This window comes from Syzygium oleosum, unplaced genomic scaffold (assembly GCF_021117445.2).
Source record: "Syzygium oleosum isolate NSW1041296 unplaced genomic scaffold, Sole_v2.1 Sole_v2.25, whole genome shotgun sequence".
NCBI lineage: Eukaryota > Viridiplantae > Streptophyta > Magnoliopsida > Myrtales > Myrtaceae > Syzygium > Syzygium oleosum.
In genome coordinates, this window is record NW_026607509.1 from 5,195,927 (window position 1) to 5,219,429 (window position 23,503).

Below are 23,503 nucleotides of genomic sequence, written 5' to 3' on the forward strand. Positions count from 1 at the left end.
GGACATTACACTTGTCGAGGAACAAGATGATCAAATCGTGAATGGTGTTGATGTTGATTGAGACACTTTGCCGTTCTCCACCACAAACGCCGTGGCGTCCTTCGTCGTTGATCGCCATTCTCACGGTGGTCTGGAGGTGGCGTTGATCGATAAACGCCCGAAACTCACGCCGTTGGTTGCGCGAGACATGGTGGACAGAATTTTTAGCTCCCAGTACAAATTCATTCGAGAGCAGGAACATCCAACTCGATGTCAACTTAAGCATTCCGCAGTCATGCTCGGCAACACTGCCCTTGCTGATCACTGCCAAGCAAAACAAGAAACTGCCAGAAACAAGTCATGAAGGACCCAAAAGAATCAGTTTAGCACTGATGGAAGCATAAAGAATTCCTAATTTGGATTCCTTATGCCGTTTCAGGAATTTGTAACGTGTTATCTTCTGGGTGTGCTTTCTCGCAATACAAAAACAAAGATGAAATGAGATGGAGGTTTCAACATTAAAGAACGAATGAATTCCTAATTTGAACGAGCTAGGTAATTCATGATTTCCTTATTTGCTGAATTTCATACAAAAATAATGAGTATTGGGTTGGACAAATTATGCCAATGCGGTACTTTTTTGTTGCTTAGATATAAACAAACAAATGGTATAGCTTTCGCCCAATTAACTTTTTCTCTGGGTAGTGTGTTACTGGTGACAATAAAATGATGATTAATCTATTTCACATCTACACGCCAATAAACGACATGCATATGTCTATCTTTCCGTTGATGGCAAGTTTATTAAAACTGTAGCTATTATGGTATTTTCAATTTAGGTCACTATGCAATTACAGTATGCTAATGCATATATGATTAAATTATCATCAGCTAGGTCATGTTTGTTTCGCGAAAGATGAACAATTTGAAAATTATTTTCCTGAAAACGATCGCTTGCATCGTTTCAAATAATTAGTCAACGGACCGATAACTATTTATGTCTAAATTTTTTCAAGGATAATGAGAATATTGTTGTTTTATTTATTTTGTATCGTTTTTAGGTAAAAAAAAATTTCCTAATAATTTATTTTTTGCAAAACAAATGGAGCCTTGATTCTGAAAAATTTTCAATTATAAAAGTCAAATAACCCAAATACGAGAAAATACGGGCCTCGGAAGTTGGGCCTTGGGCCCGACAGGCGATGGAAATGGACTATGAAGATGTCAAAAGCCATTTGCTGCATCGCCTGCAACTCGTGAAGCTCACACGGATCATCACCGTTCTTCTTCTCCAATGGCTTCGTCATACTTGCACCGCTTCTTCTTCTTCGTCGCTTTGCTTCTCTCTGAGGTAAATGAACCTCAACTACTCGCGCTATTCTTGAATTCGCACCATGGCATTACATGCGATCTGCGTTGTAGATTTTGATACCAGTTTAGTCCACTGTTGCTCTTCTTGGTCAACCAATTGGGGCTCCGTCCGTTGACATTGTTCTCGATTCGGGGAATACGCTTCTAGGTTGATCCTGTATTGGGCACGGCCATTTCTGCTGTTCTTTTATGAAAAGGCAGGAATTTGGTTGACTTCATTTAGTATTGGATCAAAAATTTCGCAGGTGTGTGGAAACCGGGTGGGGGATTCGGGGAAGTATCCCTTGGTTGTGAGCACATGGCCTTTCGTGGAGGCCGTGAGAGCTGCTTGGACAGCTGTCGACAATGGTTTATCGGCAGTGGACGCAGTCGTGGAGGGTTGCTCGGCCTGCGAGGAGTTGCGGTGTGATGGTACAGGTACTTGTGTATGGCATCATGAGAGCATCTATTCTTTTGATGTTTCCTTGTAGTTTTATTTGACTGAGTATTTGAGTTATTTGAGATTGAATGGGGGAAATACGAGATTGATTGCTTATTTATAACATTTAAGGGCATTTTTGTTTGGTGAAGGTCTGGTCTAGGAGTTTTAGAGGTAGCAGAGCTTTCCCTGTTATGTTTGGGGATCTAGCCTGCTCAAGTAGCAATTAAAAGAAGAGAGGTGGAGTTATTTATCCGAGGATTGAATGCTGATAAGCTGCTGAAAATGTGCTAAGTGAAAATATTGGTATGGTAATTATCTGCTCCAAAAGATTTCTTTGTAACAAATTCTCGTACAATTTTATGGAATCTTCTTTTACTATTCATGAAGCAAGTTAAATATGATCTCTGTATAATAACTTAACTTAAAATCTCTAGCCGTGTACTTAAAGTGAAAAGAAAAAGTTGGGTCACATGGATTCATTGATCTTAAGTATGACTCTGAAAATGTATGGGAAAGCGAAAGAAATTCGTTTCGAAATCTCATCATAATAGTGTATTTCTGTGATATTCCAAAATGACCTCAAATGTTTCTTTCTCTGAGAATCAACTTAGTGCTTGGGAGTCCGTCAATGTTCTCTCTAACTAACCATTGTGCCTTTTGTGCAGTGGGACCAGGTGGAAGCCCTGATGAGAATGGGGAGACTACAATAGACGCCCTTGTCATGGATGGGGTACCTACCGTTTTGGTTTCTCCCTATAATATTTGGAGCTCTTTGGCAGTTGTTGCTTAGGATAAATTTGAGTGGTTTCTCATCATTCCTTTTCTTTTCTATTCTTGCCAAGGATATGCCTAGGTAACGATGGAGGTTGGAGCTGTTGCTGCAATGAAGTATGTAAAAGATGGCATCAAAGCTGCTAGATTGGTGATGCAACATACCCTACATACTTTGCTTGTTGGAGAGCCAGCCTCAGCCTTTGCCATTTCAATGGGTCTTCCTGGACCAACGAACTTGAGTTCGCCGGAGTCTATTAATAAGTGGACAAAATGGAAAGAAAGTCTTTGCCAACCTAATTTTCGGAAAAATGTTTTGTCTGTTGACAGTTGTGGCCCCTATCATCCTAAGGACACTGCAAATACATGTGCGCAAGCTAACCCCGTGGGAACCATTGAGTCAAGTCCATCCCGAGTTGGACTTCATAGCCATGATACCATAGCCATGGCTGTAATAGATAAAGTAGGAGATTGTTGTAAAGACTTCTGTTTGGTGATTTTGAGTGCCTTGGTATGTTCTTGTTGTCTCTAATCAACTTCATTATCTTGTGCAACTGCAGATGGGGTTCCTTGCGGTGGGCACATCAACTAATGGCGCCACATTCAAAATCCCTGGAAGGTAATATGTTCTAAAGGTTTTACCTGTGATTGGCTTGTTGAACTGTGCCAAAAGTATCTAGCTGACGTTTTTTGGTTATCACTTTGTTAGATCAGCGAGTCTTGTATGGTCAGTCGAGGAAAGAAACTGGCATGAATAAGGTTCTGATTGCTGAAATGTTACTTGTTTGTATATGTGATCAAGATATGAATATTCTCTTCTTTGGCGTTAATCTTTTAGATCACATTCTCTCTTGTGGCTGTCATAGTTAAGAATATCAAATTTTCGACTGATTGTACAAAACCAGCTAAAAAGACTATCTAATTGTTCGGAACAATTTATTTCTGAATGACTATTGAATTATTTTATTCATCGACTATAGAAAGTATTTTTCAGGGCAATTTATTTCCGAATGACTATCAAATTATTTTATTCATTGACTATAGAAAGTACTCCTTATCAAAGACCTTTAAAAGGTCTTTCTGGTCAGCTTTTGGCTGAATATGGAGTTTTGATAAATAAATTGGAGCTTTAAGGGGAGTTTTCAGAGTTGAAGTTTGACAAAATTTTGTGTGTCCATCTTGTGGTTATGTTAAGGGTTTGCATCTTTGGGATTGGTAAAAAAGTTTCTGCAAAAATGTAGGGTTGGCGACGGACCAATTGCTGGATCTTCAGCATATGCCGACAATGATGTTGGGGCTTGTGGGGCTACTGGGGACGGTGATGTCATGATGCGTTTCCTGCCGTGGTAGTTTCTCAAACCAGTTCTCTTTTATATCTAAAATTAGTAGTTACTTATTGTTACATAGAATGACTTGAGTTGGGGAGCATGTACCAAGACTGGTAAACCATGTATTCTATCACATTTCTTTTGGAGTTAGACTTAAATTACCATCAAAGGATAATTACTCTAAATATTCTACTGAACAATTTGTTCATTTTCCAAATTACAGAACTAGTTTCTGAGGTAGCTCCTATTTACATTTTTTCCAACAAAAGCAAACTAGTGTGAACTGGGCTAGGAAAAAAAAAGGAACTAATATGATTCTTATCCACGTAATTATTATGATTTTAAATGCTTAAATTGGTCTTACACAATTGATAATTGTAAGAATGTCTTGCACGAAATTAAAACTTGCCTTGTCTAGTGTAAAATGTGGTTGTATTAGCTTCAATTAATTGGGAGAGTGCAGTTTTAGATGAGCAGCTTTGGGTATCAGGAACATAACCACATATGAATAGTGGATGACAGAATTTGGGGCTAGGTGAGCAGCATTTTGGCTAGGAACATAAACGCACAAGAGATGTGCACTACAATTGATTGTGGTGTAGAGTGTAGAACTGTAGACTACTAGTTGGTGATAAAGCTTTTGAGCTACCACATACGATGGTAGAGAGAAGTAGGAATATGAGATCTTTTATTTTTGCTTTTACTTTTGAACTATCTAAAGATACTTCTGAATTTAGTTTCCTGAAGGGTTGTTACTGAGATTAAAGAAGGAATTGTGATAAAAAGAATGAGATTAAATGAGGAACTCAATCCCTCAGGCTAAGATTCTGTTGACTGATATAGTCCCTGTATGGCTCAGCTTCAGCAGGCAAACTAGGATAGTGAGATGTTCTGATGGAGTGAGACCCTTTGTGAGAGTCGCATGTTGTTTCTGTGATTGCAGCTATCAAGTTGTTGAGAGTATGAGACAAGGCATGGAACCAAAACTTGCAGCTGAGAATGCTATCCTGCGAATCGCTCAGAAGTATCCAGATTTTGTGGGAGCTGTTTTTGCTGTCAATAAAGAAGGCGAGCATGCTGGTGCTTGCCATGGATGGACATTTCAGTACTCAGTGAGAAGTGTGGAAATGGATGAGGTGGAGATTTTCACTGTTCGACCTTCCACTGTGAGCATGTTCACTAAGTGAAAGCCTGAATATGCTTCCATGTGAGATTGTCCTTGCTGATTAATGTAAACCAAAAACCAGTATCACACTGGTATTAGAGCGTCCATGGCCTGGCTTGGCTCATAAATGCCCGAGGAAGTTGCACTGTCCTTGCATGTTCCCTTCCTTCCCAAGGTTCCATTTGGCGTTGACAAGCGTGTAATATGAGCATTTACAGTGGAGAAACTCAATAACTTTGGTAGATATCTCACATTGATTATTTCACTGTATAGAAGCTCAGTATGATGCATGTGATTCCTTGCCTATGTTATATATAATGTAAAGTCATGTGAGTGTAGATCCACAGAGATGAATTCTGCACGAACCATTACTCTACCGTGCGGGAGTTAATCTCTAATAAATCCCTATCCGAACAAGCGGCGACACTTTCAAAAGACATCCACGAAAAGTTGGAGAATATTTGCCTGAAGCATGAGTTGAACATATTGTATGAAACTAATTATCCACCTAGTGGTGCTAAGGTGTATCCATTCTTTGTCCTTCGTTATATTTTAGGGATGATAACACAAATGGTCCTTGATCTTTGGCTTAATATGCAAGATTATTTCTAAACTTTTAATTTGTTTAATGTGATTTCTGAACTTTAGGTACATGTACAATGTAGTCTGTGAACTCTATGAAATTGTTTAATGTGGTCATTCCATTAATTCAAGTATAAGGACAAAATTGAAAATTTTAATATAGTCTAGAAATTAAATTGTACATGTACCAAAAATTCAGGATCACATTAAATAAATTAAAAGTTCATGGACCATATTGCACATTGGACTAAAGTTTAGGGGTCATATTGAACAAATTAAAAGTTCAGGACTACATTTATTATTGGGTCAAAGTTCATAGTTATCCAATTCGACTTTCCCAGCACCTGTCCAATTTGGACATCTTGTGAGAATAGTCAGCACAAAAACAAAAAGGTTACTTCTGAAATTCAAGAAATAGCTCAACATTCAGGGGCGGCACCAGCAAAACACGAATCGATTTTAATACTTTAGCGGGGGAACCTTGATGGCCTTTTTTTTTTTGGGAAAAAATCACCAAAAACCCCAAACTTTCCCACTTGTGACACATTTATCCCGAACTTTTTTTGTGACACCAAAAACCCCAAACTTTGTTATTTGTGACACATTTACCCGATATACATTGTCCATGGGCATTTTCGTCTTTTTAGCTTTTTCTTTTTACTTTTTTTTCTTTCCGGCAAGGGCCCCTCGCCGGCGTCGGGCGCGGGCCGGCGTCGGGCGAGGGCCGCCTCGCCGGCGTCGGCGAGGCTCGCCCGGGCGGCGAGCCGCCGCCGACGCCGCGAGGCTCGCCTCGCCTGGGCGAGCGAGGGCGAGCCTCGCCGGCGTCGGGCGAGCCTCGCCCTCGCTCGCCAGGCGAGGGCGAGGCTCGCCGGCGTCGGGTGAGCCTCGCCCTCCCTCGCCCTCGCTCGCCCGGGCGAGGGCGAGCCTCGCCGGCGTCGGGCGAGCCTCGCCCTCCTCGCCCGGGCCGGGCGAGCCTCGCCCGACGCCGGCGAGCCTCGCCCTCCCCGCCCGGACGCCGGCGGGCGGCCTCGCCGGATCGACGAGGGCGGCTCGCCGCAGGCGGCGAGGGCCCCTCGCCGGAAAGAAAAAAGTAAAAAGAAAAAGAAAAAGCTAAAAGACGAAAATGCCCGTGGACAATGTATATCGAGGTAAATGTCACAAATAACAAAGTTTGGGGTTTTGGTGTACAAAAAAGTTCAGTAAGTAAATGTGTTGTGAAAGTTGGGTTTTTGTGGTTTTTCCTTTTTTTAATCATTGTGGGGATGTGTTTATCTTGTTTTGGTTTGTGTTTATCTTGTTGATAGGTCAAAAATGAAGTTGGACCAGTGAATTTCATACAAAGCCTGAAGTTTGACTTGGAAAATGAAATCTAATTTCGAGATGAGCGTGGCGGATGCTCCAGTCCGGCTGGCGATCCAATTAAGGCGATTGAACTGTAATTGGAAGACTTGGTCTTTGCCTGAAGTCTTTGTCTTGGAATGGACGGCCCAAAGTCTTCTCCTTTGGAGTTTTCCATGGCATCAATCAATCTAAAAGAAATCCATCTTTCTTAAGCTATTACACTTCCAATCTTCAATTGCTCCCGCGGTCACTTCCATTGATCGCTTCGATTCACCAATGTCTACTCCAGGAGAGTAAGCTCTGTGTCTTTTTATCTCACTGTCTGCTAGCTTCCGATGTTATGTCACAGTTTTATGACTAGTGTACGCAGATAATAGTTCAGTAGGATTGTCCATAGGATTAGCAGTCACTGAAATTCCGGCCATCAAATGTTGCAGATATTACCGGTCGCTGCCGCCAGTGAGCAAGACTTATGGAGTAGCATGCCTGATGACCACGGCGGCCTACTATCTGGGCCTTTACAAGTTTTGGACTTTAGCTCTCCAATATGAACTTGTGCTCAAACATTTCCAAGTGAGTTGATCGCTTGATTCTGTGTGTTTGTTTTGAATTATCCAGATATTGGGTCTGTATTCAGCAGTTCGATCATAAACGGTGCTCTTCAATGGATGCAGGTTTGGAGGCTCATCACCAACTTCTTCTTTCTTGGGCCATTCTCGTTCCCGTTCGCCTTTCGGCTTATTATAATGTGAGTAGAGCTACTGCTCATTCATCTCCAATAGAGCACTTTGTAAAAATGCAGATCTTTTGCTTCTAGTTTTTGGCAGCTAAAAAAATGAAAAAAAAGTAGGCGTATCAATTAGACGGGGTCTCGAAGTACTGTCATGATTTTCTCACTGAGCCTTTAGCTTAGGAAGTTATATCTCATGGCATGTTCAATTGACTGTTAAATGGCATGCAGAGCAAAATATGGAGTTTCACTAGAGAGAGGTCCATTTGACAAGAGGACAGCTGACTACGTTTGGATGTTGATCTTCGGAGCACTCTCACTTCTAGTATGTCCAACAAAAAGTCTTAATTAAAGTCTCTATGTTTTTGCTTGGCTACTCAATAGGGGAACCTGAAATAGTTGTGGGATAATTGAATTCAGCTAATCCAAAGACATGAGTTTCTCGCCACTTTTCTGGAATGCTGCTTTATTTGATTATGGGCCCGTTTGGTTCAGCTTTGGGAAGGGGCTTTCAGCCTCGAAAGCCCATTCCCAAAATGTTGAACCGTTTGGTTCAGCTTTCGGCCTAGTATTGGCCAAATGCTAGCATTTGGAACGTCGAAAACCCAAAGCTAGTCCAGACCAGCTTTGGGCTTTCGGCATTCCACAAATGCTGAACCCAAATTTTTTGTCTCCAAACTACCCTCACTTATTTTAGCTTATTCCGGTTTTGCCCCTCTTGTTACTGTTCATCTTCTTCGTGAGGCAACCGGTGAGGGAGGCCGGTGAGGGCGGCCAACACCGGATCGAGCCTGCGAGAGGCCGGCGAGGTCACACGACCCAGGCGATGGCCACCTGAGGACGAGTGACCCAGGCGTCGGCCGCTTGGGTCAAGCGACCTCGCTGAGGGTCGCCTGGCGTCGGGCGACAGCTGCCGGCGGCAGATCTGGCTCGCCGGGGGTCGCCCAACCTCGGGCAATGGTCGCCGGCGCCAGATCTAGCTCGCTGGCAACCGTAGGCCGTCCCCGGCTCTGACGAAGGGTAGGGTAGGTTTTTTTTTTAAAATAAAAAAGATAATTCTCAAAGCCATTTTTCAAAAAAATATTTACTAAACACTATTTGGTCCAAAGTAGCTTTACAAATGATTTTTTACCAAACGCTACTTGCATTTCCCCAAGGGGCTTTAACGTAAAGGTATTTGCATTCTCCCAAATAGCATTTCAAAAGTTGAACTAAACGGGAGAAGTATGTTTATAAAGGAATAAAAAACTGAGCAACACGGCATTTGCAGCATAAGGCACTTCTGAAATACGTAAGTTCAGGCAACACAATTAATAACGAGTTGCTTAGAACTTCATATAATGCCTGCCTCTGACACTGATGATGTTGTAGAATTGGAGACTGAGATGTAACAAGTTGATGTTAGGTAATGGCAGCTATTCCTCCTCTGTATTCTCCTTTCATGGGACCTTCCTTAGTCTTCATGATAGTATACGTGTGGGGCCGTGAATTCCCAAATGCCCGAATCAACCTTTACGGTGTCGTTTCATTGAAGGTAAAATTGCAATCTCTATTTTGGTATAATGCAATCCACTTACTCTGGTTTCCCAGAGAGAGGAAAGTCTGTTGAACCTAGATCATCTGTCCTTCTAGGGATTCTATCTCCCATGGGCACTGCTGGCACTAGACCTGATTTTTGGAGACCCGTTAATACCCGATATTCTGGGGATGGTTGCTGGTCATTTATACTACTTCCTAACAGTACTCCACCCTCTTGCCGGTGGAAGGAACCTCTTGAAGACACCTCTCTGGGTGTATCCTCCCACTGAATGCTTCTCTCTTCAATTTGAGTGCATGAAGTTTTCGCACCTTTTTTCGTTACTTTTGACAATGAGTTTCCCGTAGCTGAGGACCATATACTTTTGACAGCGAAGAAGGTTGATGTGCAAATTACAAATACCCAGTTAACAAGATGAGATTGCTAATTATATCAGCCGTGATGGTATTATGTATACTTTAGACGTGAACCATGTTTATGTATAATCCTTAACCATCAGCAGTCACAAGGTAGTAGCGTACTGGGGTGAAGGGATTCAAGTGAATGCGCCGGTACAGAGTGACCCCTCCGCTGGAATTGCCTTTCGCGGAAGAAGTCACCGACTTGGTGGAACGGCAACCCGAACAAGCAGCCACGAGCAAGCGCAGACAAGGGATCAAGCGCCGGTGCAGCAGCCTAATTCGTCGGCTGATGGAGTCGCTTTCCACGGAAGAAGTTATCGCCTCAGTGGTCGCTAGCCGCTTTCTTCTGACCATGATCTCTGGATAGCCTGGCCTTACTATGATTGGCTTTTTTATTTCTCGTGTACGTAGAAATATAATTTGTGCAAGCATTACAGAGTTATTAGCACTTTTAAGTTATATAACTAGCATGATGCAGTACATGCTGGACTTTATAATGTTTCCATTACAGGTTTACGTAGACAAGCATTCAGATGAAAGCAAAACTATTGGGATAAGTAAGAGTACAAGAAGCAACTCTAGCAGTTTCTGGAAAAGTGGTGTATCCCCAGTGCAGTCGCAGCTTGCGTTTTCTCGGCTGCTTCTTGTTTTTAACTGATTTTTTCCTAATAAAACCTATGTCTACTTATTGCATTATAGTTGAACCTTTTATAAGTTCCGAATCCGAAACCAAACTTCAAACTTGACGGTTCTTCTTGCTGGGCCAAAGTTGGGCTATCAAGTTTTGAATTTGGCCCAGCTTTGGCCAAATTTGGTTTTATTTTCTATCTGGCAAGTCCTCTACAAACTATATTCTTCTTGGACATGGAGCTTTCGAAGAGTCTTTGGACGAATTGAAATTCTGCATATTTTAAATGAATTTGCAAGTTTGGTTCTCCATTTTTTTTTCTTTTGGGAAAAGATAAGTTGTTCAGCTTGATTTAATAAATGAAATGGACCCACAAAAATCAGAATATTCCTCCCTAGAGAAATTATTAGGTAGATCAACAAAGTCAACAAAGGGAATCAAAAACCACCCTTTGGACAATTGCACCTTATCCACCTATTTAGAAGCTTTGATAAGTAAACTTAAGTTTGTGACTTGTGTTGTTGAAAAGAATATTCGATCCGACATGATTTACGGACAGTGAAATAGACTTCCGACTCCTCACGGTATCATGACAAAACCCAAAAAAAAAAAAAAAATGGAATAAGCACAACTTGTCACGTCCTTACGAAATTCAGAATAGGGATGAAGAAGGTAACCGTAGAAAATCCCAAATTGACTTAATAGCAATAGGACAATATGGTCCCGCCTTGACATTATAGCAAGGGGACACTAAAGGCTGTCCTTGTCCCTATTAACAAAAGGACATTCAAAGGTAGGAATAGGATCAATTTAAAGGAGAGCTTTGATCAGTGACATTTGCCTCTTATACGAGGTCAGTAAAGATTTATACATACATGAATATACACATGCGCGCTTATGTGACGCAAAAAGTTACGGAATTGGTATCTAATTTGAAGAATTGAAAGATACGATTTCTTGAAGCTATAAAATCGCCAACCAAAAAAGGTATTTGAACGGCTAAATATAACTCGGTTAGCCAAAAAGAGGAGGGTTTTCATGAACATTTATCTTTGTTCTCTTTATTTTTTTTTTTATGTGAGACTCTTGTAACGTTTGATGCGATAAATTTATGTGTTAAGTAGCATATCATGAGTTAAGAACATCATGTAGTAATTAGGTAGGACTCATGTGTTTAATATGTCCAATGAGATTGATTCAAAGTAATTGCTTGAATATAGAAGTTTCTCTGCACGACAAGTGGTTAAGAAAATGACCGACCAATTGCAAGGCTCGAATGGAAGATGGTCTAGATGCATCGTTCAAAGGGGAAGAATCGAAGAAAGAAGTTGGAAAAGTCGTCTGCTGCTCTATTTCTCTCTCTCGATCTGTACATGCAACTGCAGCACAAGTTGATGCGACTTTGACGATTTGACCAAGTCATTGCATAGTCTACACGTGTTAGGTACCGAGTTCGAGCCCCACAGGAGAGACCCCAAAAGTCAAACAATTTTCGCTTCACACCTCTTTTAAAAGCAAAACCCATTGATGGGTTTGGTTTTTTTTTTTTTTTTTCTGAAAACGAGTTTCATTTACCTACGTTATGGCATTAGTTTCAATGGGAGTTATAACAGTCTTTTTATTAGTGAATCCTGCTCATTTTACTGCTGTTTTTCGAATTCTTCACTGTATAAGGGACACCTCATTTCATGATCTTCACTTTTCTACTCAATCTGCCTTGGAGTTAGATCTGTTAAACGGGTGGGTCGGGTCAGGTCGGGTTTGAGTCGGATCATAAATGGTCCGACCCAAATTGACCCATTAACCCGTTTATGACCCATTTATTCATAGTGTAAATATCTCGACCCATACCCGACCCGACCCATATTGCTAAAACACTTTTATATTTAACCTAATCTAGGAATACTTATTTCTTATGATTTTTTTTAAATTATACTGCTAAAACATTTTATGCAATACAAAGCTAGTGAAAATTTTTTATAATTTTTTTTAAAATTGAGGTTCTGTTTGTTTTGCGAAAAATGCAACATTTCTAGAAAATATTTTCCATAAAGTCATTATCCAAGAAAATAAAAAAAATTAATATTTTTTTATTTTTTAAATCGAATTTTTAATTTTTTTTTTCTTTTTTTCTTTTTCCTTTATTTTTGGCCGATCAGGCCGCCGTGGCCGGCGACCGACCACAGCCGAGGACGAGCTCGCCGGAGGCTCGCAGCTCGTTCTCGCCTAACTGCGAGGCCGAGGCCTCGCCGAGGCGAGCGAGCTCGTTCTCGCCAATCTGGCGAGGCTCCGGCCTCGCAGGCCTTAGGCGGGCTCCGGCCTCGCCTATCGGCGAGACTCGAGTTCGCCGGCCTCGGGCGAGGCTCCGGCCTCGCCTATCGGCGAGACTCGAGTTCGTAGGCCTCGAGCAAGCTCGACCTCGCCGGATGGGCGAGGTGGAGCCTCGCCGAGGCGGGCTCGAGCTCACGGATCCGAGCGAGGTCGAGCTCGCACGAGGCCGGCGAGCTCAAGCTTCGCCGGCCTCGGGCGAGGCTCCACCTCGCCAGATCCGGCGAGCTCGAGCTTCGCCGGCCTCGGGCGAGGCTCCACCTCTCCAGATCCGGCGAGCTCGAGCTCGCTTGAGGCCGGCGAGCTCGAGTCTCGCCGGATCGGCGAGGTGGAGCCTCGCGGGATCGGCGAGCCTCGAGGTCGCCGGATCGTGCGAGCTCGAGGACTCGCCCGGATCGGCGAGGCTCGAGCCTCGCCCGAGGCCGGCGAGGTCGTCCGCCCGGTGGGCGGTCGCGTGGCCGACCATAGCCGGAATAAAAAAAAAAAAAAAAAAGAAAAAGAAAGAAGAGTAAAGAAAAAATAAAAGAAAAGGAGAAAAAATAAAAATAATTAAATTTCGATTTTTTTTAAACATTTTTGTAAAGAGAGAGTGTGGATGGGTCTAGTAGATGGGTTGAACATGGGTTCCAAACTCAACCCATTTATCTTTAAGCTTTAAAATTTAAAACCCATTTAAGGTTGGCTCTTTAAAATTAAAGTGACCTGACCCATTTATTTTTAAATGGGTCATATATGGGTTTAAGACCCATTTTGACACCTCTACTTGGAGTTGAAGGCTTTTTCTCAAATGTTGACTGGGCTGGAGACTCTCTTGATTGTCGCACCACTACCGGATACTTCTTCTTTTCTAGGTAACTCATTTTTCCTGTGGCGTAGCAAAAAACAGATTGTTGTCACTTGATTTAGTACGGAAGCATAATATCGTGCTCTAGCTTATACGACAATAAAATTATTATGATTGCAATGGTTATGAGAGGACATGGGCATCCGTTATAACGGTGGAACAGTACTTTATTGCAACAATCAAAGTGCTATCCAATTAATACACAAATGATGTTTTTCATGAGTGCATCAAGTACATTGAAATAGATTGTCATTTCATACGTTCTCATGTGCTTCATGGCTCCATTCGCCTCGTCTCTACTTCACCGGTTAATAAAATTGTTGATGTATGTACTAAGGCACATCTAGCCTTTTCTCCAAACTCTAATTCACCTTGTGCTTGAGGGGGTGTTGAAGTATATTACCTAATTCTGTGTATCTATCATATCGTAATCTCGTTATCTTGATCGATTGTAATTCCTATTGTAGTATTATGTTACTACAAATAACTATTCTGTAAAGCATGCTCTCTTGTATAATTCATCAAATATATTGAAATTTCACAACTTTATCTTCCACTTTATTCTTATCAAAAGTGCCTCAAAATAATGTAAATCCCAAATAACTAGTGGGGTCAGGAAATCTAGTTTGCAAGCGATATTTCCTGCTTTAGGCTTTTACAATCCAATCAGCTACTTTGACGGATTTTATGCCTGCTACCAATGTTGTTATGTTATTGCATGCAAATTGCAAGCTGCAATACAAACCTGTTCTACTTTATACTTAAAACTGTGAATGATGTGCGTATATTTTAACTTTTGAAGGACCATTGATTCAATATGTCATTCGAGAATCGAGATATACCACGAGTCTTTACTCTATACATTTGTTTTTGGTCGGCCTTTTACTCTATACATTAACGCGGTCAAACTTGCAAGTTTCTCTTCTTCACACGACAGCCCTGTGGCCGTTTCTACTCCCAATCATTAACAAAAGATCAGATGATTAAAAAGCTATAAAGGAAGTAAAAAGAAGAGAAAAAAAAAAGCTTCGAATGGCTCAAAAATTAAAGTGGATTTCCTCAATCAAGAAAGGGTTAGGCATTCTGACACATGCACGTGACGCACGACGGATTGACTAACACCGTTCTTTGTTCCCACCATGGATGCGACATCTTCCTTAAATAATCCCAAGACATTAATAGCATCTCCAGACACAACAAGGTAGCTTCCAATGTGAAAAGACCAGGATAAATTCGCCATCAATTTATCTTGGATAAACCCGGAGAAAGTCTAAATCTAAACTATACGTAGATGTTCCTGTCTCCCGTCATTTTAATACTTTGAAAATCGATATATTTTATGCTCAATACGTGCTTGGACCATTCATTCAATAAGATTCCTTGTAAGATTTCATTAGTTTATACAGATGTTCACTTGAGGAAATCGTGGCCATTGGCGTCTGCTGGGAAGGAAAGCGGCGAGAGTCCGCAGAGAAAAAACAAAACCAGGAAAAATCGCAAGAAATGACGAGGAAAGCGAAACCAACAGAGCCAACGGGGTCCCCCTTCGACACCGTGAACAAACTATAACATCAAACAAGTTGCATCCCGTTCAACGACCCAGGCGGGTTTATCGTCATGGAATTAATACATAGTGACGAAAGAGGTGATTTTCAGAGACGAGTAATTTCCTCACGGCACGCGTTGTTTCTGTACAAAACTAACAACATCAACGCGTGCGCGCGTTCGCCCTGTCTCGCTTCATTTTCCGCTCCCAGGCATCGCCTCCTTTCGGTTCTGTTGTATCGAATTCACCTCAGAGACGCCGAAAGTTGACATCTTTCGGGCGTTTCGGGGAGAAGTTTTGATGGGTTCCTTCTTCCTATCTTCGAGGACGTGCAAAGTTTGAATCTTTGAAGTGGGGGAGTGCTGGTATGTCCTCGTCCCTGTCAAATCCTGCTCTTGCCATTTCTCTGCAACTAATGTGCGCTTAGCTGTATTGTTTACTTCCATTTTCGTGTGGCTTGTGAAATTCCAATTTGCTCTCTGATTTTTGTTTCTGCTCCCTCCCTCGCTCTCTCTCTCGCATATGGTATTTTGGGTCTATATGTTTCCGTTTATTGACTCATGAAGGATCATCTTCAGTTCTCTCTGAAAATTCTGATACTCCAATGGCAGGGTTGGACTTGAATTATAGCTCAAACTTTTCTTATATCTATATTTATGCTTTTTCGTGAGCTCTGTGGACTATTTTTATCCCCTAGCAGAAATAATTCTAAGGGCCACTATGCTTACCTCTTCCCAAGGTCATCGAGGGTATATCTCTTGTGCGTAAAGAACAATATGAAAAGTGAATGAATTCTGAGTTAGTTGTCTTAGAGAGGCCTTGATATTCACTGGCCATTGTTACCCTGGTTACGAAAGACTTGTGTTAATTTCTATTTTTCCTCAGAATTTTTGCTGTTCAGAAAAGAGTAGGTCTATAATAAATGGCGGGGAATGAGATCACTCAATCACAAGGCCAACTTGTGCTGCCATCTCCACCGCGTTTGATCGTAGCAATAGCCATTGATGGGAAGAGAAGGAGCAAGTATGTGGTCAGGTGGGCATTGGACAAGTTTGTTCCGCAGGGAGAGGTGCTGTTCAAGTTGGTCCATGTCCGTCCAAGGATTACGGCCGTGCCTACACCGAGTAAGTTATATCAGTCCCTTTGAATTTTATGGCCTCGTGGATAGGTGGAAAATGTAACATACGACCTTTTCTTTTTGCCATTACAGTGGGAAACTCCATTCCTCTTTCACAAGTTCGAGAAGATGTAGCGGCTGCTTATAAGAAGGAAATGGAGTGGCAGACTAATGAAATGCTACTTCCTTTTAAGAAAATGTGTTCTCAGAGAAAGGTTTGCAGTTTTGGCTTCTTATGGATTTCCCACTCCGTGAATGTAGTGAGCAGGAATTTGATTTTCTTTTATTTTGGGATGACAGGTGCAAGTTGAAGTCGTGCTAATTGAGTCTGATGATGTGGAGAATGCCATTGCGGAAGAGATTAACAAATCTGCTATTGGTAAGCTTGTTATTGGAGCTGCTTCTCGTGGAATATTCACAAGGTACTCCCTGTTTGCTAAGTTGTTAATCGAGCAGATCAAATAGTAGTCTTTCTTGTCATTCTTCAAATACGTGGATAACGAACTTATATTATGCTTTGACTTCAAATGTTGCATCTCTAGCTTCTCTGAGATTTATAAAGTAGTTGTTAGCAAAAAAAAGAAGATTTATAAAGTAGTGAATTGGAAGTGTTTTGGTCTTAGAAGAAAATTATGAGTTATTCCATTTTGTCAGATATGTTGGATAAGTACCTTAATTGATCCTTTTGTTCATAAATTTTCGAAGCGTAAGCTCTCTGAATTATTAGCTGCTGATCTGTTCCACGCCATGTTGATTCTCCCTGACAGAGTCAACCTAATTGCATATGCACGCACAGACTGGAAAAGATAAATTGAATAGATAATGGTATATTTGCAGGAAACTTAAGAAACATAATCTGTCTTCAAGAATTTCGGCTTGCACCCCAAGTTTCTGTACAGTATATGCTGTTTCGAAAGGCAAATTATCTTCAATTCGCCCATCGGACTTGGAGTCCAGTGTAAGCATTAAGGATGATAGCAGTGACACAAGTTGCTCTGCCAAGAGTGCATCTTATTCTTCCAGCTCACGAGGAGGTAAACTTTTAAGGGAACTTTAGTAACTTCATTTCAATGATGATGTTGTGAAGCATGAAATGCAATTAGAGAAAGGGCAAGGATTGCAGTAATAGGATAACACGTGTGATGAATTTCGCTTAATTGTACCAGTGTAGACAGCCTTTTCTGTTTTCCCTTATTTTTCTTTCTGCAGATGAAGTAGGTGCAAGTCTTGATAAAGTGGGTCGAAACATTTTCTGTTGGCAAATAATTGAAAATTCCTCAATTGCCTCCAGCGTGACCTTAAACACCTTGACTTGGCCCATTTAGTGGGGGCAACAGCTCTGCTCAACAACAATTATTTACAATGAATAGAGTGTTTATTCACCAATTAATATTATCTATCTTCCCACATTTTTTTTAATGTTGACATCAGCCTTTTTTTTGTGATGCAGACACCAGCTCAGTTACTTCACACTCTCATTTTCACTCTCCTTCCTTACCCATGCAACGTTTTCAAGCTCTGTCCACTATAAACCAATCCCTACATAGCACAGCAAAGCTTTCTACTCAAACTAACCATTCTAGATGCCAATCTCTGCAAATCGAAGAAGGTGACGAAACTGATAATGGTTCTGAGGTCAAAAGTACCATGAGGCAAACATCCAGTGTCCAAAGCTTGATAACAGATGCACAATCTTGGATCTCCGATCAAGCATCCACCTCAGAGACGCTCACTGATTATCCTTCATCGGAAAGTCAGGTAGCTCTTCCATCTTCTTTTTTCTCTGTTTCAGCCTAAAGTTGATTTTGCTTGTTAATATGTTCAAAAGACCTTCCCTTTCAATCAAGGATCGTGCCTGGGTTTTGTAATTATTGCTACAAGAAGATTCTATACGTTATGTAATGATATATCCCTATAATATTTTGTCTTCTTTCCCAGCCAAAAGCAAGGTTCAAATCAGGGAATTCTTTAATTTGTGAATATAATCATCTTTGCATCGCAGGCTAATCTCAACTTTGAGTTGGAAAAGCTGAGAATTGAACTTAGACATGCTCGTGGGATGTATGCGATGGCCCAAAGTGAAACAATGGATGCTTCCCGAAAGGTGTACCCTCATCTTCCTTTTAACTGGGTTTCAAGCTATCTCATTCTTTCATTATAAGGTCGTCTTTTTTTTTTTTTATCTATTGCAAGGGCCGAGGCAAGATTAATCGTGGTATTATCATTTTTGACTGACAGTGGTATTTATCTGGTTAAGTCCGTAATATTCAAAAAATTTTACATCTGCTTTCTTGAATGCAATGCGAATCTACTAGTATCCATTTTAATACAAAAATAGCGAAGTAAATATCAAAAGTCTAGTCCTGGCCTGCACTTTTGACTATGCTGCAGTCGCACAGTTGAATGTGAAAACTTTTCTTCTCCTGCTTTATTGGCTGTAACATGCTTTCTTGCCTTGTTTAGCTAAACAAGCTCAAGGAAAGACAGTCGGAGGAAGCCATGAAATTGGAGGACATAAAATCCAAGGAACACAGAGCAGGAGAATTAGCTAGACAGGAGCAGGAAAAGCATCATGCTGCAAAAATGGAAGCCGCATATGTGAACGATTGTGCTGAAAGAGAGGCTTCCCAAAGGAAAGAGGTGGAGATGAAGGCTTTGCATGATGTGAAAGAGAAGGAAAAGCTGGAGAATGCTCTTTTGGGCCAGTCGCTGCGATATCAGATGTTTGCCTGGGAAGAGATTGTATCTGCTACATCATCATTCTCTGAAAGTCTTAAGATAGGAATGGGAGCTTATGGAACTGTCTATAAGTGCAGTTTGCATCACACAAATGTGGCAGTCAAAGTTCTTCACTCGAAAGAGAGTCACAAATCAAAACAATTTCAGCAGGAGGTATGAAGTTGATGCATAGTCCGAAACAACACCTCTTTGTTGACATGCTTTGGTCTTGTAATTATGTTTCAGTTTTGTAGCATTAGTTTTTTCCATCTGTTAGAAAGTGGCCTTAATAGTTCTTTTTCTCTTCTAAATCTACTTCTCTCCACAGTAAGGATACTGTTTTTTGCTTTTTACATCAAATGGCAATGATTATGTAGTGAACTCCTTGTTCTTGCCATGTCCAGACCAGAATTGCTAATAGTTATTTTCATTTTTTATAAATGCAGCTAGAGATATTGAGCAAAGTGCGTCATCCACACTTGCTTCTCCTCATTGGTGCATGTCCAGATCATGGTTGCTTAATTTATGAGTATATGGAGAACGGTAGCCTAGAAGAGAGGCTTCTTTGCAGAAACAATACGACACCAATTCCGTGGTTTGCCAGATTCCGAATAGCGTGGGAAGTGGCGTCTGCTCTGGTATTACTCCACAACTCAAAGCCAAAGCCAATAATTCATCGAGATCTGAAGCCAGCAAATATATTGCTTGACCATAACTATGTGAGCAAGATTGGAGATGTTGGTCTCTCGACCATGCTCAATGATGACCCCACTATATCCACCACATACAACGATACAGGTCCTGTGGGGACACTTTGTTATATGGATCCAGAGTACCAAAGGACTGGGCAGATTTCTCCAAAATCCGATGTTTATGCTTTCGGGATGGTGATATTGCAGCTGCTGACTGCAAAACCAGTAATAGCATTGACCCATACTGTGGAAAGAGCAATAGAGGAAGGATCTTTGGTAGAGATATTGGATGAAGAGGCTGGCGATTGGCCGCTTGAAGAGACGAGAGAATTGGCCATGCTGGGTCTCAGCTGTGCTGAACTTCGGAGAAGAGACAGACCTGACTTGAAAGATAAAGTGCTTCCTAAACTGGAGAAACTGAAAGAGACTGCTGACAAGGCCAGAGATGCTGCTTCCAATGTCAAAAGTTCGCCTCCAAGTCATTTCGTCTGCCCAATTCTCAAGGTTAGCTCTTATTTTCTTAATCTCTTTGTTGAAGGCAATAAGCATGCGGAAGATAAAATGACCTCTTCTAGCATCCCCCGCCCCACCCCACCCCTATCCTATTTTTCCTTTCATTGAGCTAAGATGTTCACGTTGGTCTTAGGCAACATAATTGCATTACACTTGCCGAGAGCATCAAAATAGAGGAGTTTAGGAAGTTGTCGATTTTGAAAATTTAATGTAGGTTAAGGAAGTTAGAGGGTGTTACTTTTTTACATTACCATAATGGTTGAGTGTATCTTACTCTTCTCAAGGAAAAAAGGAAGAGAGTGAAAAAAGAAAGATGACAAACAAGTGACGAGAAGGGTGTTTAAAGCACAACGGTCAAAAAGCAAGATCTGTCTTTGTATTTTCGCCACATCTGAGAGAAATTGTCAGTCTGAAATTGCTGTCTCCTTTCACAGGATGTCATGGCCGACCCGTGTGTTGCTGCAGACGGATACACTTATGACCGCACAGCAATTGAGAAATGGCTCGAAGAGAAAGACAAATCCCCGATGACTAACTTGACGCTGCCACATAAGAATCTGATACCGAACTACACTCTCTTATCCGCTATAATGGAGTGGAAGTCTAGGGTGCCATAGTCGGGGAGATGGAAGTAGATGGCGTAGTCTTCTGAGTTATGGTTCGATAATTTTGAATTTCCTAGATAGAAAGATTCGGCCTCGTATTATTAGACAGGTAGGGCATTAGGAATAGAACCATGTGCAGCCAAAGTCTCAGTTGCTTCCATAAGATAAAAAGAAAATGAGAGTTCTTCAGCGGCATGTCATTAGCATTGTACATATTCTTACTTGAAGTTACTGTCTGGTAAATTTTTAAAATGCATATCCTCCTCTGTATTACATTGACATGCCTTCTGGCTCCAAGACATCATATGCTCACATGTCCTAGTCCATGAGCTACGAGCTGTGCCAACTAGATGCACATCGTCGTTTGCCGGAGGTGAACTTCTAAGAAGCTACATAAAAGTCAGTCCTTCGCTGGTTACGAAATTTTTCTATCTGGAGGCCGGCCGACAAACCAACCGAAGGAGGAGACTCACAAGTCACGAGAATGAGATGTTCTGGCTTCAAATTCTTAGACTCGTGAAAACAAGTCTCCAGGCCCTGAAGATGATGCCTGTTTTTGTTTCCTTTTATGTTACTAATCAAAACCATGAAATATGATTGTGCACGCTCTCCGGTGGCAATCAGTACGGTTGCTTTATAGTGGCATTGCTGAGTTGTGGATGCTCTCGTGTGCTTTCGTGAAGTTTACATATTCATAATCAAGCCAGAACTCCAGGAGGGACCCGAGCTGGGGGTCCTACTTGGGTCCCGTTCAAGAAAAAGGGAACCACATCCCATTTATAAAGTGTCCTTGTTATAGCAGGTAGCTATATCTTACGGCACTCAAAAGCCTGGGAAAAATTGTTTAAAAAATCTTAAGTTTAATGTACTTTTGTCAATTCAATTGTAAATTTTTTAATTGTGTTAATTGAGTCTTAAATCTTTACACGTTTTGTCAATTGAATTCACCTGGCTAATTTTGACCAGATATCCATGACGTTGATGACGGCCGGCGCTGATGTAGACTATTTTTTTTTAATATTTTAATATTTTTTTCTAATTTTTTATTTTTTTATTTTTTTTCCTTTTTTTCTTTTCTTTCTCATTCCTTCTTTACTTTTTTTGTTACCGTGGCCAACAAGGGTCGCCGGGCCCTCGCCCCACAGTAAAAAAAAAGAAAGAAAAGAAGGAAAAGGGAAGAAATAAAAGGAAAAAGAAAATAATAAATAAATAACTAAAAAATATTAAAAAATTATCCACGTTTACATCAAATGTGCCACATAGAACGGTTGGCATCCACGTCAGCGATTTCCGGCCAAAATTGGTCAAATAGACTCAATCGACAAAACATGAAAAGATTTAGAACTCAGTTGGCAAAATTAAAAGGTTTAGAACTAAATTGACAAAAGTGCAATAGGTTTAGAACTTTTTGGAAAATTGTCCCGGCAATTTACAACTCAATATATGACCTTTAGGATTTTGTTTGTATTATAAAAAAATTGTGAACCCAAAAGATAATTTATGAAATAAAAAAGCATCCTACTAACATAAATGGGACAAAGTGCCAAAAAAGTTCTAAATTTATTGCAATGATACCAATTCAGTTCTAAATCTTCTAATTGGACCAATTTAGTCCTAAATCTTTTCCCATTGCTACCAATTCAATCCATCCAACTAATTTAGGCCGAAAATCACTGACGTGGATGCTGGCGGTCTTATGTGGCACGATTGACGCTAACATAGACAAAACTTATAATTTTTTTCAGATTTTTTTAGTGTTTTTTTTCTCTTTTTTTATTTTTTTATTTTTCTATACATTGTTGGCTGGCGAGGTCGCCAGCCACCGGCTAGTTTGGGCGAGGGCCGAAACCCTTGCCTGTTGGCCAGCAAGGGCGCGGAGGCCCTCGCTCATGGCTGGCGAGGGCTGCGATGCCCTCCCCTAGTCTAAGCGAGGGCGTGGCGGCCCTCGCCGAGACCTGTGGTGGGCGGCAACCTTGCCGACCAACAATGTATAGAAAAAGAAAAAAGAAAGGAAAAAAAAAAGAAAAAGAAAACATTAACAAATATGAAAAAATTATTAAAATTTATCCACGTCAACACCGACGGTCCTACGTCCATGCCACATAGAATAGCTGGCATCCACGTCAGCGATTTCCAGTCAAAATTGACCGGATGAACTGAATTGGTAGCAATGGGACAAGGTTAGGACTAAATTGGTCTAATTAAAAGGTTTAAGACTAAATTGGTACCAATATAATATGTTTATGAGTTTTTTGGTAATTTTTCCAACGTAAATGTAATTTATAAACTTGCTTTTATTATTTATGATACGATAATGAATGTTAATGCAAAAATGAAAATGTAATTGTAGATTGCCGTAACACACCTTTTGACGGATAACAAGGAGTTGCACGAGTCACGCGACTTGAGTAATAATCAAATTTAACAAGATTGATGACAATTATTGTCTTTCATGGTTGTTATATCTAATCCTTGGATTGATAAATATTTTGTTATTGTTCAATGGAGAGCGAAAAGGCAAAAGAGCATTTTCGAGAAGGTTTAATCTTGATTGTTATTTTAAAAATATTTAAGGCAATGAAGGGAAAAAAGGCAAATGTCGAGCCTATGATTTATAGGGAAAAATACCAAAATATCATAAACCTGTTGCATTGGTACTAATTCAGTCCTAAATCTTTCAATTTGACTAATTTAGTCCTAAACCTTTTGGCATTGGTACTAATTCAGTCTATCCGGTCAATTCCATCATAAACTTTTTGGCATTGGTACCAATTTAGCCCAAAAAGTTATACAATGTTGAAAGTTGAGAGAATTTGGTGTCTCCATTAAAGATTAGGTTATTTGTTTCAGATGGATAATGGTTTGGAGCTTTCGGGGTATTATCCT

At 40.8% G+C, this 23,503-nt stretch overlaps 3 protein-coding genes across 5 annotated transcripts; all 3 read left to right on the forward strand.

Annotated features, from left to right (window-relative positions):
• The first annotated feature begins 1,211 nt into the window (after positions 1-1,211).
• On the forward strand, positions 1,212-5,325 carry LOC115687621 (probable isoaspartyl peptidase/L-asparaginase 3). Of its 2 annotated transcripts, XM_030613258.2 has the most exons (7): positions 1,212-1,330; positions 1,596-1,767; positions 2,437-2,501; positions 2,625-3,005; positions 3,103-3,161; positions 3,784-3,888; positions 4,814-5,325. In XM_030613258.2, the coding sequence occupies exons 1-7, from the start codon at positions 1,274-1,276 to the stop codon at positions 5,055-5,057; spliced, it is 1,083 nt and encodes a 360-aa protein (XP_030469118.1). In that variant the 5' UTR covers positions 1,212-1,273; the 3' UTR covers positions 5,058-5,325. The 2 variants fall into 2 exon arrangements, with proteins under 2 accessions (XP_030469118.1, XP_030469119.1); XM_030613259.2 differs by lacking the exon at positions 1,212-1,330 and having other exon boundaries at positions 1,692-1,767; positions 2,614-3,005.
• A 1,744-nt stretch (positions 5,326-7,069) lies between these two features.
• On the forward strand, positions 7,070-10,319 carry LOC115687598 (derlin-1.2-like). Of its 2 annotated transcripts, XR_008814418.1 has the most exons (8): positions 7,070-7,251; positions 7,396-7,531; positions 7,633-7,706; positions 7,920-8,013; positions 9,094-9,222; positions 9,321-9,481; positions 9,728-10,029; positions 10,138-10,319. XR_008814418.1 is itself a non-coding variant. In XM_030613228.2 (7 exons), the coding sequence occupies exons 1-7, from the start codon at positions 7,235-7,237 to the stop codon at positions 9,960-9,962; spliced, it is 846 nt and encodes a 281-aa protein (XP_030469088.1). In that variant the 5' UTR covers positions 7,071-7,234; the 3' UTR covers positions 9,963-10,319. The 2 variants fall into 2 exon arrangements, 1 of the variants encoding a protein (XP_030469088.1); XM_030613228.2 differs by having other exon boundaries at positions 7,071-7,251; positions 9,728-10,319.
• A 4,746-nt stretch (positions 10,320-15,065) lies between these two features.
• Positions 15,066-20,896, forward strand: LOC115664423 (U-box domain-containing protein 35). Its single transcript, XM_030586353.2, has 10 exons — positions 15,066-15,337; positions 15,858-16,096; positions 16,183-16,304; positions 16,390-16,511; positions 16,927-17,123; positions 17,540-17,847; positions 18,092-18,193; positions 18,553-18,981; positions 19,254-20,003; positions 20,447-20,896. The coding sequence occupies exons 2-10, from the start codon at positions 15,895-15,897 to the stop codon at positions 20,627-20,629; spliced, it is 2,415 nt and encodes an 804-aa protein (XP_030442213.1). The 5' UTR covers positions 15,066-15,337; positions 15,858-15,894; the 3' UTR covers positions 20,630-20,896.
• Positions 20,897-23,503: the final 2,607 nt, after the last annotated feature.